The following is a 19238-nucleotide window of genomic DNA, read 5'->3' as shown; positions in this document are numbered from 1 at the left end:
GGGAGGTAAGGGTATAATTCTATTCTGCCCCTATTGAGCCTACACTCACTGCTAATGCAATGATATACTCTCATTATTGCTAATGCAATGATATACTCTCATTATTGCTAATGCAATAATGAGAGTTTGCAGAACCAATATTGGTTCTGCAAACTCTCGTATGAGGGATCAATAATAATAATTACTAATAAAAATAAAATAATTTATTTTTTTATTAATTATCCTTTATTTATTTTTGCTACCAACTCGTTAAATTCTGGTCTCGCTGAGGAAAAAACAGTACGATTATTATTGAAATTGTGAATAAGAAAATACTCGGTGGATATAAACAGCCTGTGGCCTTTAAAACTGCCTTCGCAAGCGAAGAGCACCTACTAGATTCATCTGTCTGCCCATCCGTATGAAATAATTCGAGAACAAATAGACTGGTTTGATGAAAGTTTATATTAAAGCTTCTGAAGATATTGAACAGTTGTAATATTTCTTAAGATCGACAATAATTATAATTTTGCACAAATAATAAAATACGACTTTTCATCGCTCAGTTATGCATGCAGTGAAATTACCTTTGAGCGCAGATTAATTTTAATCTATCCGATCCAGTATAATTTCTTCTTGTCTTTTGTTTGAGAGTGATTAAGTCATAATCTTAATATCGCGAACACGCCTTCCATATAATGCGCCCGTTACCTGTCTGCTTTGCTAGACACGTGAATTAATTTGGATAATAGAGGACTTATCTAAACTTTACTCCTACTTTAAACTTACAATAGACGCTGTAAGCGCTGCTGTTTAAAGAGTAGCGCTTGCATTCCGAATAAAGTCAATGCTCTCTATTTAAATAACAGTCAAACTATACTCCTAAAGTCTACTTTAGAAATAACACTATGAAATACAATAGAATCCCCCAAAGTACTCGGAACTCTAGACAGATCACTTGACAAAGATTGCTGGCAGAGTAAAAATGCGTACTGACATTTGGCCTTTTCATAGGATGAAGATGCTAGCACATTTGCACCACACCTTTTGGCATTAGTGTATTCCACAGCAGCATACTGCATCCCAGTGCGAGGGATGCAGTATGCTTAAGTAAGCATCCAAGATAGACGACCTATCTTGAAGAACTTCTGTGTAAATGCTACGTGAAGCTTCTGATACACATTAGCCTGGAAACTTCACTACCAGGAACACACCTCCGACTTACCCCTCACTATTAGTGATCCAATTACCAGACTAAATGACTTTGACCTTCCAAGACATCTACGAACTACACTTAACCGGATAGGGACATGCGAACAGATGTTCTACGAGTGGAAGTGGACGGACTATCTATACGTGTACTGTGATTCTGGCAATTTCGCCCAGGCATATCGTTAGGGCTGCCATGTGTTCATATCGCGGAGCTCACATGCACTTTTTTTTTCTTTTTTTTTTTTTACTGTTAAACCTTAAACTTCGTGTATTCAGAATCTGTTAATATGCAATGCTTTTTTTTCTGCTTTATATCGTAGTTTCATTTATTTATTCTCTTACCACTTTTTTATGTACTGGATATATATACCATTCGCTAAATAAATAAATTTGGATAAGTTTATTCTGTGAATTCCAATATTTCCTTTTGATAGTATCTCTAATGACAAGTTTGTGCCTAATTTTGTGCAGTAATAAGTTGTCAATAATGATCAAATCGAATCATATATTTATATATTTCATTTTCAGTGCTAGGATGTCAAAATGAGACTTTATGAAACAGTACACGAAAAGCAAAAATATTGTTGATAGCATATCTTTAAGAAAAAAAGTAATGTTTGCAGATATCTATCTATTCGTTTTCTCTTGGGGGAAAATAATGTAGAAGTCCATACGGCAGCAAACATTCCAATTCTTAAAAATTCAGAATCTTTAGCTCTTTGTGAAAGATAGATCCTGATCTATTGGAAATAACACCACGTTCTAAAAAAAAAAAAAAAAAAAATTCAGTTACTCCTGAATTTCATCCCTTCGCTACTTACCAGTATCGGAAGTTTGAGTGACGACGTCCTGGGATGCTGGCCCACTTCCTGCATTGTTAAAGGCTTGTACAATGACGGCATACTTGGTGGACTTTTGGAGGTTTGTTAATTTGCATTCTTCCTGTTCCAGCTGCTTGCTGAATTCTACTGTTTTATAAGTATAGGGCTCCGAGGACTCGTGAATTTTGTAGCCGATGTAGTAACCTCGTAGTTGTCCATTCCATTGATCTTTTGGAGGGGCCTGAAATATTGAAAACATCGAGAATGTAATAAACAAGGTCTGATTGGTGTTTTGCAATGCATACAGTTTTATAAAGTTTCAAAGGCAGTGATTGTTTTCTGTTAGCTACAGAAAATAGTTTTTTTTGCTTTAAATTTTTCATATGCGACTTCCCAAAAAATGATCATCACAGTGTATACTGATAAAGCTGGAAAAGATAACAATTTCTTCAGGAGCTTGAAAACAGAATCTTCGCTCCCTAAAAAAGCAATGCTTCGTACAGGTGCGTTGTTACAGTTTACATTGCAATAGAACATGGAGAGTGCAGTTAGAGCAATGTGGTAGATGACCATGCTTGTACTCTCGTACATATGGAGTTTCAGAGCTGAAGGTCAACAAGACATTTCGCACCGAAGGTCGTCATTTCGAAAGAAACAGCTGAGCGTCAACAGCACCACCTGAGAAAATCAGCACCCAGTTAGAAAGCTGAACAATATGAGGGTGCTGTCGACAAGGTCGGTCCAGGAATTAGCGTATCAAACCAAAAATAGTTTTGTGGATAGGATGAGAATAAAAAAAAAAACATAGTTGAACACTAGCGTGGTTTTTATGTTCCTCTTGCTCCACACAGGTTAAGTTATGACACAAAGAACACGAGCTAATGAATTCCTCGTGTATGGCTTCCATCTTTCGAGTGGTATCTTAGTATGAGATTTGTTTGACTGGTCAGAATTTACTCTCCCATCTGTTGCGTATTGATCCAGATGTGGTTAGCATTACCTGTGGGTATAACACCATTTATATCAGAACTAATTTTTTTAAGACACTTCTCAAAAAGAAAAAAAAAACTTCTGGATGTTATCTGATAGTGCTCTCATGAGCTTTAGAAAATACACAAAGTTCATAATCATTATGAAACCAAATACTATTGTTTCAGCATTTGCACTGCTGAGAGTTCTATTTCTTTGGTTTTAAGTTTGTTCAACAATGTTTAAAAAAAAAAAAAAATCAGTTTTGTCCTATATGGACATTTTATATATGATATGGGAATGATCATATAATTCATTTTGTGCTTTAGCAATACCTCTATGACTATAGGAATAATTAAAGAGAAAAATAGACGTAAAGGCATAACTGATACGCAGGAAACTATTTAATGTAAAAAATTGTGTAATGGATGGAATTGCCAGCATGGTTGGCCAAGGGATTAGCGTACCCGTTCTTTATCCAACAGGCTGCTGATTCGAATCTCGTCATGGTCATGGATGTTTCCGATTGTCTTCGTTGGGAGATAGATTCCATCGCCCTGTGTAAGACCACCGGGCGATTTAAATGAATACAGTTTCTTTTTCTATGATCCTAGACGTAAAGCACACACTTAAAAGGTGGACCACGTCCTTCAGTTGGAAAGATCTAAATGCAAATCTCTGCAAAACAAGCTTATAAGAGCTTTCTGTTTAACAGGTAGCTGGTCTCATACGGAGGAGGAAGTAGGGTTTTCCCAGAAACTCGGGTTTTTCATCCGGCAAAACAGGCAATTCGGCTGGAAATATGTACGCAGTTAATAAACATTCACAGACCTCACAGTGCTAGATGCTTCAGCAGTAATTCCAAATGACAGCGGCTTAAGATAGTAAGGATGAATTTTAAACATACAGAAGCTGCATCCGCGCGGTTAGCCTTATGGCTTTGGCTTCGCAACCATATGACTGGGGAAGGAGTGTCCTGGGTTCGATTCCCGTCGACAACGTAAGGGGTTTAAGGATCTTTCTCAGCCATAGCCAAGTTAGCCGATCTTGGGCGTGAACAGCAGGGTTTCTTCCCCAGTTTATCCTGGGGTTTTTCTTCCCGCAAAGCAGGCAAACCTCCCTCGTGAACACACGCTTCCACAAACATGGGATACTACCTGGAATAAGGAGCAGCCAACCTATTCTGCGGGGTTATCGGTTACGGAAGCTTACGCGATAAAATGTGTGTAGGCCTGCGCGAAAGCGTCACATACGATGTGGACAGAGGCGGCAGGAATTGTGGAAAGTCAGGATCTCTCTGCAAAAACAGATAAACCAACTAAAGAAGGAAACATACTCCTGACAAATATATTACACTAGCTTATGGTCTTAGCAGTTTTCTCATAATCGTAAATAAGAACATTCTGCACAAGTTTACTCTCAGCATTGAAATAGTCAGCAACAAAGTGCAATATTGTTGAGAATAGTTGTATTATGTTCATTTTAAAATTAGACGATTTGTACCTCGTTTATGCAATGAATATGCAAGGTTCCAAAGTACACATCTTAATGCATTCAAAGCATGCTTCATCCTCACCGATCATACCGTGATTTATTTACCTATCTGGTTCCATTGCTACCAATGAAACCTTCTTGGTTTCCGACCAAACATGTTTGGAATGGCTACCAAGAAATACAGTTTACTAAATATTTCTTAGCATATGCTATGAATACACAACAAGATTCATAATTGTAGCTAAATATGCAAAACACGAAAAGACTCCATTAGCTTAGAAATGCTTTTTTGTAAGAAAAAGAAAAGAATCTGTGTGGTCTCTTTTAAAAGACAGGCATGAAACTAACTTCTTAAACTTGTTGAGAAACAGTTTGTGACAGATGAGGGGAAAATTAACCTTAGGCAATGACTGGGAGGTGTTCTTCAGGGTTCAAAGACTTCAACGCTACCTAGGAACATGATTTGCAGGTCATTTGCACCGATGCCATCTTTGGGTATTAAAATAAACCATGTCTTTTATTTTTCGTTAACCATGTCGTTAAGTTTCTACTCGAAAGATTTCATATGTATGCAGTAATTCTGTTTGTTACATTCCATCTATCTGTTATTCCATACTTGTATTTTATTACTTATTCTGTTTGTTATCCCTCATGATATTACTGTGTCATATACGCAGTATCTTCTACTATCTTACTCAACAACATATGTGCTAAATATATTCTGTTTATCTACTTGTCACAAAGGAGAATTTATTCATAAAGAATTATTCACATAGCGATCACTTTAATTTAGAATCGGTTACTTGCTCATCTATTATGCTCGAGTAAATATCTTTAAGCTATCATTCATTTAACATAACAACTGTTATGAATGATTGGCGTACGTTGGATGAGTATTGCAGTGCTACATCAGATCTTTCCCCTCATAAAATAATAATGATAAATCCATAAATAAATATCAAAAATAATTCGCAGATGGCACTGTACGTATGTTATGAACTAACTGCTGATTTTTAAATTACTAACTGTCGGTAAGCATAACTCAAAATTACATTTATTCACATTTTATCAATTTACCGTTTTAATTTTTTTTCTTCTAAATTTAAATATAAATAAACATCCAGCGGATTTAAAAGGCAAAAAAGCTAATAATTTATTATAAATAATATTTCTTGATGTTTTAAAGATGCATAATCATTTTAAATATCTTAATAAATTGACGGATAAATAAAATTTTAATTATCATATGAAGTAAAGAACAAAGAAAAATTAAATCTCTGCAATATTAATGACAGATAACGAGCTGCTAAATATTTTTTTGAAGATATTTCCAAAATTTATTGAAATAAATGAAGTTGAAAACTAAAAAGAATTGGAAATATATATAGATTCGAAAAGGAGGGAAAAGAAAACACGTGTTTTTTTTTTGTTTTTTTTCCTGAACTTCAACTGTCTTTAATCGAGAACTTTATATTAATGTTTCCGTTACTTTCAACTAAAGTTCCATGTTCATTTTTCTCATGAAAGTGTGATCCCATAAAGTTATTTAAATTATAGTCTTTCTTAACCAGAATCCTTGTTAACACATCAACTGGGGAGCCGTGGTCGAAATAGACTGTTCCGATAAACGGTATTGGAAGCAATCTTATTATGTCACCTTTTTTTTTTTTTTTTTTTTTTTTTTGCGTCTTGAAGATAGCTACTATGGATTAATTTTACTCCATTTCACAAAACTATTTCATTTTAATTCATGTTTTCCAATTATAGTTTACCGCTATAATCGAGCACATTTTACAGTGGCATTCCTCAGAAACTCGCATTAAATTACATACTTACCCTGTTCGTGCCTAGAGGCATCACATAAAGCCAATCACATTAAATTGCCTCTAATTAACTAGAAGAATTTGCTTTATGGAGTCATTTTCGGATATAAAGTCACGTGACATTGGGAGACAAAAGGCGAAAGCTAATTTTTAAAAGAAATGTCACATTTTCAAAAATGAAGTCGCTCGTATTAACAGGAGGTACTTCATTCTACTCTTTGGTGCGCATTCTGTACATTAAAATAAGAATTATTAGAACATCCTTGCCTGAAAGGGTTAAAAATGGAAGCGCATTCCAGTAAATATATTTGATGCATTTTTCCTTTGCCTTCTCATTTGAGAGTTATTATACTAAAGAAAATAGCAAATCTTTTTCAAATTAGAAGCTTATAATATAACTCAAAACTTGTATGAAAACACAAATTGAATTACCAGTTTTTTTATTAGTGGACTATTAGTTGAATAGGATTAAATGCAAATAATATTTTTAAAATTTTTGTTCCAACAGTTTCACTCAAAAGTGGTTTATTCAAGCCATGTCAGATCTTCAGTCACCAGGAGAGTAGTATCACACCGGACAATAAAAATCATCTACGACCTAATAGCACTTTGTGATTCGGACCTGCAGAGATTCTACGTACTCTTTTAACTAGGCCAGATGTAATATCTACTTCCGAAGTTCTAATTCAAGTCTAGAATTCAAATGACCTCACCTTTTCGAAGATTACATCTTCAGAGTTGCTTATTTTGAACTTGGTGATATTCTCAATGCCAAGATTTCAAGAATCGGTATTTAAAGTCTGCTGTAATTGGGAATGATTTCTGGGTATGGGGGGGGGGGTACTTTACTAACTAGAGAAAATTCCTTTTCGCATTCGAGGTACTTGTGGCTGTATTTGTGTAATAATATATAATAAAATATATAAGCATTACAACTCCTCTTTTCAGGTAGTGAAAACAGGAGTTGGCATTTTGTTCCTCCAAGTGTTTTCACTACCTGTATTTCCCAGACCGCCTTGAGATCTACAATGAACAAAATGTCATAAGTTATTGGTCATAAGTAGTAAGCATGATTGACCAATCCATCCAACAGACTGGTTGCAAACCTCTGCTTATGGACTAGCTATTATTCTGCGATATATTTTCGGCACAATGAACAAATCTTCATCTATGATAATTCACAACAATACATTTAATTTAGGATTTTGTTAAAAAGTATTCAGAATTGGTGCGACCTTTCTCCAGAACTGATCATCAGGTGACGACTCACGATTCCTGACGTATGTCAAGAGAACTTATCGTTAATATATCTATCAGAAGGTTTTCCTTTAAGATAAAGCCAGTAGAATAAGTTAAAACACAACGTATACCGCTTCGGCTGGTCATCATATTGATCGAGTGTAATAAGCTGAAACCCGTGGGACTTCATTTGAAAGGTTTCCTTAAAATTTTCCGCACAATCGGCTACGTGCCTCGCTAGCGAGCACATGCTGTTTCGTAATCTGTCGGTAAATTTTACGATTGCACTCAACTGTAGATATATTGATGTTTGGCTTACCTATACTGCTAGTTCGATGCCAAGTATCCGAGTTGCTTGCATCAGACGTTAATGGTGCTTCTGTTTGGAGCTGCGCAAATACGATTGTTCTCAGTTAAGAACGTATAGGCTAAGCTTGCAATAGTTCGATTTCTAAAATGATATCAAAAATAAGCATGTCGTATATTATTCACTATTCTAGGATTCCCCTCAAAATCTAAAGATATCTTAACAATCAAAGGAATTGTGGGAATGCTGGATTGAAGAGAAAACGTGTGTGTATTTTATTAATTTCCCCATTTAAAAAAAAAAAAAAAAAAAAAAAAACTCCGAATTCTTTAAGAACTTTAATTTATCATCAAGCAGACAATCTTCTATTCTTATTAGAATATATCGCTAGACAGCAATGGCCAATCACGTATATTTTTCTTTCGTGTAAATAGCTAGAAGTAAGAGAGGATTATAACATTTCAGACTACAAAAGCTTTAGAAAATTTGATTGAGGGATGAAGTAAGAGTTCTCCATGGGAAAAAGGAAATTATTGCTTTTCTCAGAAAACCAATTTACGGATCTCCATCCCCATAACACAAATCTTCGCTAGTTTTCTCTTTCTCTAATTCAGTAATTTCTGAATAGGAAGTGGCTTGCAATTATGCATAAGAAACAACATTAGCAATCAGTAATTATAAAGAAATATATTCTCCTAATGCTGGATAGTGTAACTGGATTGGATCCGGCTCGTGATTTGCAATTCTAAATAATATAATCATCGAGATATAATATAATAATCTAAATATAATAATCATATGAAGCCTTTAGGGCTCAAAACATTACTTAAGTATGTAATAATTCAATCATATCTTTATGACTCGATGACTTACAGCTACGTAACTTTAGTTTTACATAAACGTAATTTTGGTTAATGATGATATAGTTAATCCCATCTCAGTAATCAGCTGTCTGTCAATGTACGTATTTTCTGGGTGGTTTGTCTCTTGTGCAGAGATAAAAACACAAGCGAATGGGAGGGTAATGAATGCACTACCCCTTCATGTGATACCAGCTATTTCACGAGCTTTTGAAGTCTTTGGTTGGTTTTTGCAATCAAAGGCCATCGTCGCTACAGAAGAGTCATTGATATATAATATCAAATACAGTATATAAAAAAAATCACAGAAGAATGCATCACTAAGTTTCATATAGGCAAGGTCACAGCTTTGCACTGTATTTTGAACAGGCATTAAATACAGAGAAACCGCTGGTGTACTTACTTTCCATTTAACTCTTAATGTTCCAGTTCCTCTTCCTTCAACAGACACATCCGTAGGAGGTGCTGAAGGCTCTGTATTAATAAATAACAAACGGTTACACAAACTATTTAAAACAGGTTGGGTATAATATGTCATTCTGTCAGTAGTTTTTTTTTTTCCCCCAACACTGTAAGAAATGTTAGCCAGTGATTTCGAAATAAGTTATTTTCTAGAGAATTACTTCATTTCACTTGTTAAATGATTATTGTGTAATCTTCAAACTTCAAATATGTAATGTGTGGAATTGTAGAATTATAAAAAAAAAAAAAAAAAAAAAAAAAAAAAAAAAAAAAAAAAAAAACTGCGTATATCAGAAGTGATGGATATGTATGTGGACTGCATTTGGTAATTTAGTATTATTATTAGTAGTAGTAACCAGAGACTTCCATTCACCTCGTTCTTCGCCTTCCCAACCTCCTGACATCTAGCATGCCGTAATTCTGACTGACTTAATTTCTCATCAAAAAAAGCATATATAGTGAAGATGATTAATTAACAGTAATAAACAGTAGTTCGATATGTATAACAAATGATTAAGTTACTTAAGTATAAAGAGCTAATAAGCTTCATTTCGGCAAAGAAAACATTACTTAAATTAAGGGGATATTAAATCCCACATAGTTTTAAAACCGAATAAGAAACTCAAAGATTGGAATCAGAGAGTTTCTTGCCGAATATATAGTAAACTATAAAGTATCGGCGAACACTTGAAGCCTCAAAAAAGGCTGAAACCGGTCTGGGTAGTGACCTCCCTCCATAATGTAATAACAGCATACATTTCCTAGGAAATGTGTTTTTACATTATGGAAAATACCTAAGAATAGCGATCTGAACTTTCCCCACCTTTGCAACGAGTCGTCCGGTATTGTACTACGTACTAGGGTCACTTGCATTAGCTCACGCTAAGTGTTCGCCGATACTTTATAGTTTACTATATTCGGCAAGAAACTCTCTGATTCCAATCTTTGAGTTTCTTATTCGGTTTTAAAACAATGTGGGATTTAATATCCCCTTAATTTAAGTAATATAACAAATGATTTTCATCCCTCTTCCCTCTCAAAAGTACAAATAAACTGCAAAAATGTATCTCTCCTTCCTCAGGCCATGTTTTTTTTTTATATATATTTTTTAATAATGTAATACCAAAGCAACAACTCGAATCAAAAATGGAGCAAGTCCCACATAATAACACAGTCAGAAAATTTGTTAATACAAATATTTGCTTACTTGATTGGTGTAAAAAAGACAGTATGTGTGTGGGTAGAATAAATATCCATAATGACCAAGCAAAGAAAAACAGTTTTTTTTTTTTAAACAGAACTCCAGTCACCTTTTCATAGAAGCTGATTTGCTATGTGCTGAAGTAATATATACAACTCAAGTTTTATGCACGTTCTGTTTCCTGGTACAAGTACTTATGTTGCGAATCACTCGATTAATTATATATCTTATATGAAATCGTATATTATGTTATATATTACAACCCTTAAAGGTTTATGTGAAATGAGAAATCTGCAAAGGAGATTTGCAAATGCATTTGTAACATGTGGTATTTGCAAATATCTTTAATTAATACAAAAATACTTTAATATAGATACTGTACTGGTTTCTCTGTGGTATATGTCTGCTTATACGAGTACATGAAATGTAGTGAGTACACACTGCGAATATCATTTTGAATATAGCATTTCAAATATCTTAATTAACATAAAAGGTTAAAATGTCTGTGTTTAAATAGAATAAAAAGCACTTAAAAAATCTCTTACCAGGGTGAAAAAAAAATTTATCTGATAAATCATGAGCCACTGATATCGTTAAGTAAATCACTCATTTATAAGAGAAACAGCTCATTCAATTTTCTGTTTATCAAAAAAAAAAAAAAAAAAAAAATGTTTTCTGCTTTTCCCCAATAAGTTTTATTTTCACATCGCATGTAAGAAGACAGGGATAAAACAGAAAACTATTTTTTTAAGTGCGCTAGTCAGTCTTGAATATTATGGTTAGCGCACTGTATTTAACTAGGGAATCAGCATCGCTTGGCTACAGGGTTCAGCAGTAAAAGAGGCTCTGTAAAATAGTATAGCAGTATGCAGAGGAAACTGTCCAAATTATGATCCGAAAGGAGACAGTATATTTCAATGTCTCTTATCCATGCGTCCAAACATAATCTAAAAATGCAACAAATAAAAAAAAAATAATAAAATCTATACGAAAAAAAGAAACACATCTATTTATCCAGCATTCGTGTCCTTAAATTCAAAGATAAATGATATGTAATATCTCTTGCAGTCATCCAAATATCCGACTTTTTATTCCTAATAGGATCTCAACACCTAGTGCTTATCTCGATTATCCAAACTACATTTTACGCAATTCCTTTGACACGTGTTGGACAGATCTGAAATCCCAATGCCGAACCTAGAATTTTTGATCTATTCTGGTTCAAAATCACCTAAATACATTTGAAAGCATCGATTTTCTGTCTTTATAACCACACTAAAGTTCGATTTCTTACACTATGAAGGGTGAGATTGTCTTTCTAGGAGACTTCAAAGTCCGCAACTCAAACTAGCGTCCCATCCCCAGCAACTGATAAAAACTACTTAGCAGAAATTGTTCATCTATCTACCTTACGCATTTACTACTACTACTCACTTCCTAACACACTTAACCAATTCTTTTTTTAACAAGTTTCAACAATTTTAACCAATTCTTCTCCTCTCATATACTCATTTGTCCTGCTTTTTTAGGGGGGAAGGGATTCACTGAGAACTGAATTTCGACCATGTTTCCTTCATTGAGGAACGTCTTAATCAGTCTCGTAGTCTTCGACATTATAATGAGCCAAATGAGAATACTTTTGTCATTTTTCTACTTTTCATTTCCAAATCTGCTTTGACCAAACTACAGAAATAGTGAAGGAGTTCATCATCCATTCCACTCAAACCTCTATCCAAGTCTCGGCTTTTTTTTAATACAATTGCCAAGGGGCAGAAAAAAAAATAAGGATATCGCAAGTAGCCTGAGACTAGAATTCTAACTCTGCACTAAGCCTACACTGCATTTCTCAACAGCTTAAAGTCTTAAAAAAGAGCTAAACGCAACAAAATCTAACCTCTTGTTCAAGCTTCATTAGAGCCTTCCATTGCCGAGACCAATAACTTCTGTCATTCTATGCGCCATATAGTGCTGCGCCGTTGGGTAGGAGGCGCCCTTGTGCAAAACGTTTTTCAGCGCCCCCATAAAATAAATTTCCATGAAAAATGTTTTCGAAAAATTTTACTTTGTTAAAAGTACAAAACAGTTTAGACGCATACATAAAAATAAATTTTATTTAACAATAGTAGAACATTGTAATCAATAAAATTCATTAATAAGGAATTTTTAATAACAAAAATTTTCAAAAATATTTATTTCGTTAATATATAAATACAACAGAATATATATATAAACAAAAATTACTTTTATTTTAATATAAAAAGAAATATTATTACATAACAAAGATAATTTGGAGATGTTTTAACTATATAACAATTAAGATAAACATAGATTTATTTTACATATTTATCCGTCTTGATTTAGCCACCACAAAATTTTTAATAATATCTTTAATGTCTAATAAATCTATAATATTATTTCCAATTGATATAATTGATAAATCCGTTAGACACTCTCCAGACATTGTTGACCGCAAATAATTTTTTATTAGTTTCAGTTTTGAAAAACTTCTTTCCCCTGATGCTACGGATATTGGTAATGTTAAATAAATACGCATCACAATCGCAGTATTCGGAAACGTGTCGGTTAATTTATTTTCGTATATATAATTAAAAACATCCTGAGGAGCCAACTCTTTTCTTTTTTGTAAAGATTTTCATTAAATCTTCATCGTTCCAATCTTTTAATTTGCTAATGTCTCTTATAACTTTAAAGTCCTCGCTATGTTGTTTTAAGAATATGAATCTTTCCCTGACTGAAGTTATTGTCATGTCTAAAATCGCGAAGAAAAAAATTATTTTAAAATTTTGTTTAGGATCATGCGTTGTGTCATCTGATGCTTCGTAACCAAACATTTTTGTTTTTGTTATTTTGCGAATGTCTTGAAAATAGGATCAATATTAAGATCATTTGCTACTTCTTTTGCAGTTTTAATAATGTTTGTTCTCGTTGCAATTGTCTTTGTTCACCAGATAACTTCTTTGGTTTTTTTTTTCCCGACATCTAGAAGTTAACATACTTGGTTAGACTATAAAATAAGAAGAGCGGTAAAAGTGTCCGCCAAAATAAATAATAATTTCTGAAATTTCCCCTTAAACTTATTTTTTAATCCCTTAACCGACAATTATTTTTTAGGGTGAATGGCCCAAAACTGACTTTTTTTTATTATTACAGAATTCGATTTTTCAGATGTTTTGAATAATAAATATGCTTACATTTTTAGGGTTATTAAACGGTAATTGTTTAATAATTAAGAAATTTCTAGAATATTAAAATTATTTATTAAAGAAATTAGTAAAAGGACTCCAACCCCAATGTCTTCCAACCAGAACAAGAAGAAATATATAAATAAATCTATTATTGAAAATTATTTATTTTCTACACCCAACATAACATAAAAATCTTTTGTTTTCAAAATAAGATAATTAACTAAAATGAAACAATTTAACTGATTTTCAAACTTAGCAAAAATATAATAGACGTACTTACTTTACGTGAATAATAATCCAAATTCACAAAAAATTTTACTAAACAACAATAAATATATTTTATGAAACAAAAGGCAACGCTGCACAGTAACACTGTAACGCACAAAATTAAATGATGCAAAAATACACCAAAAAAGTATCAAGAAAGGGCCAATTGCAGTATGTGTACAAACCTAAAGATCATCTGAAGAGTTTTATAGCTCATAATAATCTATGCTTATTAATTTAAGTCGATCCGCGTCAGCATGACGCGACGATAAGAACGCTGATAGTCTACCCGGCATATATACAGGATTTTTAGCTATGGTCCCTCAGCAGCGACTCGTATATATACAGTATAATCGGTTAAATAGTGAAATGGCGCCCCTCATCTTGAATATAACCATCCCAAGTTTCAAATCTTTCAAATTCAGATCTCTTTATCATTCCTCAATGATATGTGTGTATGTGTGGAGAAGGGGGGGGGAATAACTCTGAACTTTAATGCTACCAAAACGCAGTCCTGTCTATTTCTCATAACACTAAGATCACATAATTACATTTCTCTTCTTGAACTGACTTACATGTTTATCTTTTCTTAATATAAATTGGTTATAAATCAGCCTTACATCCTCCAGAAAAACGTGGTGTTCTTTTCTGCCCAAGACTATTCTTGCCTGCTGATACCATATTCCCCCCCCCCCCAAACATGGCACTGATGCACTATAAGTCTTCCATTGCCGGTCTGTTATTAAAATATAACTCGCAAATCTGATCTTGGAATGGATCTCACTTATTGATAACATCAAGCACTAAAAGTGCTCGATACTATTAAAAAGGGAGCAATTCGATCGATTTGGATTCGCTGAAGTCATTTTCTAATGAACTTTTGCTTCTAATTCTTCTGCTGATATTTTCACGGGTTATGTTCTGCTGAACCACCCACTATCATTTCTACAATTTCTTCTAAGATTAAGAACATAATGATTGCTGGTCAATATTCAACTTGAAATCTACCGAACGAACTTTCCTTCCATCTACTTGTATTCTTTGGAACAACTTCTCTCACTCTATCTTCTTCAAAAGATTACAACTTCCAGATATTCAAGGAAACTATCACATTTTTTTAAAACTTTCCAGAGGTTGATGTAAATCTTTTAAATACAAGGCAGAAATTTTAGAAATTTTGTCCTGTACTGTATGTTTACTCTCTTGTAATGCTTAAGCTCGGGAAAAAAAAAAAAAACCTCCGATTCTGTGCGAAGGACAGAAAGCGCATAAATCCCTTCAGATGTTACTTCTTCAGTAATTCACTGTTCATTCGCCGCAGAAATAACGAAAGATAGTAATAACAGCAATAATGATTTCCTTTAAATTTATGAACAATTTCTTACATCCCTACGTAATGACAAGTATTACACCATTTCAGTACAGTCCACCACTCTCGGATTTATCATTATAGAAGAAACAATTACAATTTAGTGAATGCAAGACCTATTGACGAGTCCATCGATGGTCAGTGTCTTCATCGAATCTTCACCGAGGTTTTCAAATGAAAGGGAAGTTTATGGTGAACTAATTAGTTCATCATGCCCTTTTATACCACGCTTGTAATGTTGAAGCTCAACTGATTGAGCAACCGTAGATGAAGGAAGATTCATCATTTGCACACTTAAGATTAAGCAGAACATAAGAGAGCTTGCTGTTTTTCCTCAGCTGTGTTGTTGTCATATTCCGAAACTAGTTGCATACATCAGCAAGGATTTCTCTTCCAAAATCTAACATTTTCATCCCATAGAAGACGCGCCCAAAATTCAACCTACAGACTAGAGGAGTCGAACAGTCATTAGTGTGATGACTGAGGACAGAAGTATCCCATCGTTTTTACTATGTGAATATGACAAGCTGAGGAAAAGCAGCACTCACCCTTCAAGCTCTCTTACGTTCTGCTTAATCCTAATGCAAATGATGAATCTCCCTTCATCTATGGTCGCTTAATTAATTGCTGCTTCAACATTACATTGTTATAAAAGGACATGATGGACATGATTAGTTCATCGTATAAAACGCATGATAATCAGCGACCACTGCATTTCGCAATTTTATTAATGCCTATTGAACACCTCTGATAGGAATGCGCGCGCGCACACGCACACGCAGGGGATTAGCAGAAACGAAACTCATCTAAAAGAGTTCTTGCATAATACAAATACAAGGCGTATACAAAGTTAATGTAAGTAAACAGTGTAATACATACAGACATGTTCCTCGAGTCTGTTGCCATAGTTACTCTATTTAATCTTTGTAAACAGAGCTTACGAACATAAGAAATTAATAGAAAGGCTTGGCGCTATAGCAGTAATTGCGAATATTGAGTGGAATAGAAAGCGTAACAAAGAAAAGATATCCGGCGAACGCCGAAATAGCGTCAGCCGTTACAAAATATTGCCAGCAACAAGAAAAATCATATAGAGAACGTCAATCCCTTGAGATAGTCACGAAGCTCATCGAGATAGCGGTAGTAGAGAAAGTCAACAGGGAAGAGAGAGAGAGAGAGAGAGAGAGAGAGAGAAACATTAAGATGAAGGATAGAATGATCTGATAACATAAAGAATCTCGCTTGGTTTGACAAAGCAAGACCCATGAGAAATGGAAGTTGCATTTCTATCTGTAGTTCCAAAGCATTACTGGAGTGAGTAGTCAAGACAGCCCATCGATATCAGTAATCTAGTGAACAAATGCTATTTCATTCTCTGCTAGAAAACAACTGAATAGTTTTCATTGTTGTTTGTTATTCGGAACATTTTAATTACTTAGGCACGAGCTCCAATTCTAAACTTCCGTTTTTCGTTTATTTTTCTTCCCCCCCACTTATTTTTCTAGAACGAAGCGGAACTAAAAACGAATTTGTGTGTGCAGCAGCCCGAAAGAAGCCCTAGAATACTAGTGTTTCCATTTAGCAATCTTTTAGCGTAAGAATCTGAACACTTCTGTTCGCTTGTGTGCCGACATTCTTGGCACTGTTCCAAGTTTCTATAATCGGTAGAAAGAAGGTGAACGTTTCCTTGTCGCGTGGCAGCTATGCGATTCACTCGTAGCCCACAAGTGGTGATGGAGTTCTTTTCTTGTAACACGTCCTTGATCTTGCAAAGGTTTTATGAAATTTAGCATTGGATTCATGCGTTAAAATTGTAACTAGTTTTCAGGCATAGGATCCATTGCATTTTTTTTTTTTTTATTCTTAAACTGAGTAAGAACTTCCGGTTCCCCTTGGGATTGAGGGGTGTAGTTTTTACTCAAAGAACTGTCAAGAATGTTTGCTTGGATTTAAGCACTAATAAAAGGCGAACATCTTGGGTAACCAATCTGTAGCTGGTTACTTCTGGCCATCAACAGCTTCATATGATAAAACACTTTACTAAGGACAAATCTTTCGCTAGCAAATGACCAAATCATTAATTGTGGTCCTTATAAGCACTGACTTAAAGGGGCGAAGCAAGAATGCTTTTCATCTTCCCCGTTATCTGTAGAGGACAGTGTAGGGATAAGGTGTTATTGAGCTATTAAAGCTCTGATCGTGGCAAGAGGGTAACAGCAATAGCCAAGCCGCATTTAAAACTTTATTGGCTACAGCATTGCCATCCATTACCCTCCAAGGGTATTAATCACCGCATCTCACGGCCGATTCAATTCACTCTCTTCCCTCATTAATTGTAGTCCTTATCCTTATAAGGACTGGCTTAAAGGGGCGAAGAAAGAATGCTTTTCATCTTCCCCGTTATCTGTAGATCTGTAGAGGACAGTGTAGGGAGAGGATTTTGGATAGATGAAACCCTCAGAGGGTAATGAATGGCAATGCTGTAGCCAATGAAGTTCTAACTGAGGCTCGGCTATTGCTGTTGCCCTCCTGCCATGATCAGAGCTTTAATAGCTCATTAATTGTAGGAGATAATCATCATTTTATATAATAGTAGAATATAAATAAATTTAAAGTGTCTTTTTTAAATTAAAAAATATATTAATAATTACAATATATCATGGAAAAAAATATTTTTTTATTTTTCATAGAAAAAATATTTTATATATTTTCAATTTTAACATATAATATTAATGTTACAATATTATTATATAGGATAATGTTAAATATTTAAAGAGTTATCTAATTTCTTAAAAGGGCGAATACTGGCTTCTGAACTTGTGTCTCCGATAAATTTTCGAAATATTTTAAGTTTCTTTTGTACGTTTAGGTTATAAAATATGATTGGATCCATAATACCCTCCATTATAATAATTTTTTTGGAATGTATTTCAAATATAAGCGTTCAGATAGGTAAAAATTCACATTTGTTTCTTTACCTTCTGAATATTCCGATGATGATTTGCACTGGTAGTTTGAATCACTTGTGACTGGCTTTCGTAAGTTTCTTATGAAAATGTAATTCTAATAATCCGGTTGTCTTAGAACGTTTTTGTTTATCGTTTATCCCCTATAGATTATTCTTTTTTCTTTTTTTTTACTGATTCATTTTCTATTTAATATTCAAGAAAATAAAACTTTAAGACTATAAATTACGTATTAAATAAATCGGCTTGTCTGATTCTGAAGCAAACTCCAAACTAGATATTTTGCTTGTTACAAGACAAGGCAATAAAGTTCGGGAGACTAAAATAGAAATCTGTGATGAATCACTAAATGTTTATTTTAATTGCAGAATATCATCATAGTAACACCTCCCTCGTTGTGCGATAGAGATAGGAAAGTGTCGTGTGATGAAGGATCGAGAAGTATTACGAGTGACCAAGTAAGTGCCCATGTCATTCTTTACCATGCAAGATTTGACTTTGTGTGAGGGTGTGCGCGCACTTTTATTACGGAGAAGAAAATAAACAGTAGGGACAGTCGTAGTGTGTTACCATTCCTATGAAATATTTGCTGTCTATAGTCCCTTAACATTCAAATGAAATGGACATTATAGCCTTGCCACCCTCCGCCTTTTTTTTGCAATATGTACACTCTCCATTGCTTGCTTCATCATTTGAGTCTCCAGCTCAAACACAGAGACGGTGTCTCATAACTAACAATAATGGGCAGAAGCATAATTTTTCTGTATGCGCATGTGGTGTACACTCCAATGAAGATTATGAATATTTTCTGTGTAATTTGACGCCATTGGATTTTATGGAAAGCCTGTATAGTTACAATAACTAGAACGGGAGAAAATAGTGAGAATATTCGGACTCGAAATGCTCGCAGTTTACCCTCCAGTAGTAATTTGGAAATTTATTGGATTCATTGTTTTTTTCTGTCTCTCTACTCATCATTCCGTAACGGTTTAGAAACCTCCGCAGCTCAGTCACTATCGACGATATCCTATGGTTGGAAAGACCTGGGTTCGAGTCCCGTCTG

General features: G+C 34.3%; 1 protein-coding gene across 2 annotated transcripts in view; it reads right to left on the bottom strand.

Moving 5' to 3' along the window:
• Positions 1 to 19238, bottom strand: part of LOC150094717 (cell adhesion molecule Dscam1-like) — a 101634-nt gene that overhangs the window by 15382 nt on the left and 67014 nt on the right. For both annotated transcript variants that reach the window (XM_090410844.1, XM_090410843.1), the window contains exons 9-10: positions 9108 to 9178; positions 2013 to 2253 (exon numbers count right to left, since the gene is read on the bottom strand). In XM_090410844.1, coding sequence (XP_090266970.1) covers positions 2013 to 2253; positions 9108 to 9178 — 312 coding nt within the window. The remainder of the gene's footprint in view (positions 1 to 2012; positions 2254 to 9107; positions 9179 to 19238) is intronic.

Source organism: Typopeltis vanoorti, chromosome 21 (genome assembly GCF_054136105.1).
Source record: "Typopeltis vanoorti isolate ZY-2024b chromosome 21, IOZ_Tvanoo_1.0, whole genome shotgun sequence".
Taxonomy (NCBI): Eukaryota; Metazoa; Arthropoda; class Arachnida; order Uropygi; family Thelyphonidae; genus Typopeltis; species Typopeltis vanoorti.
The sequence above is the reverse complement of the archived record's forward strand: the minus strand, read 5'-3'. Positions and strand labels throughout refer to the sequence as shown.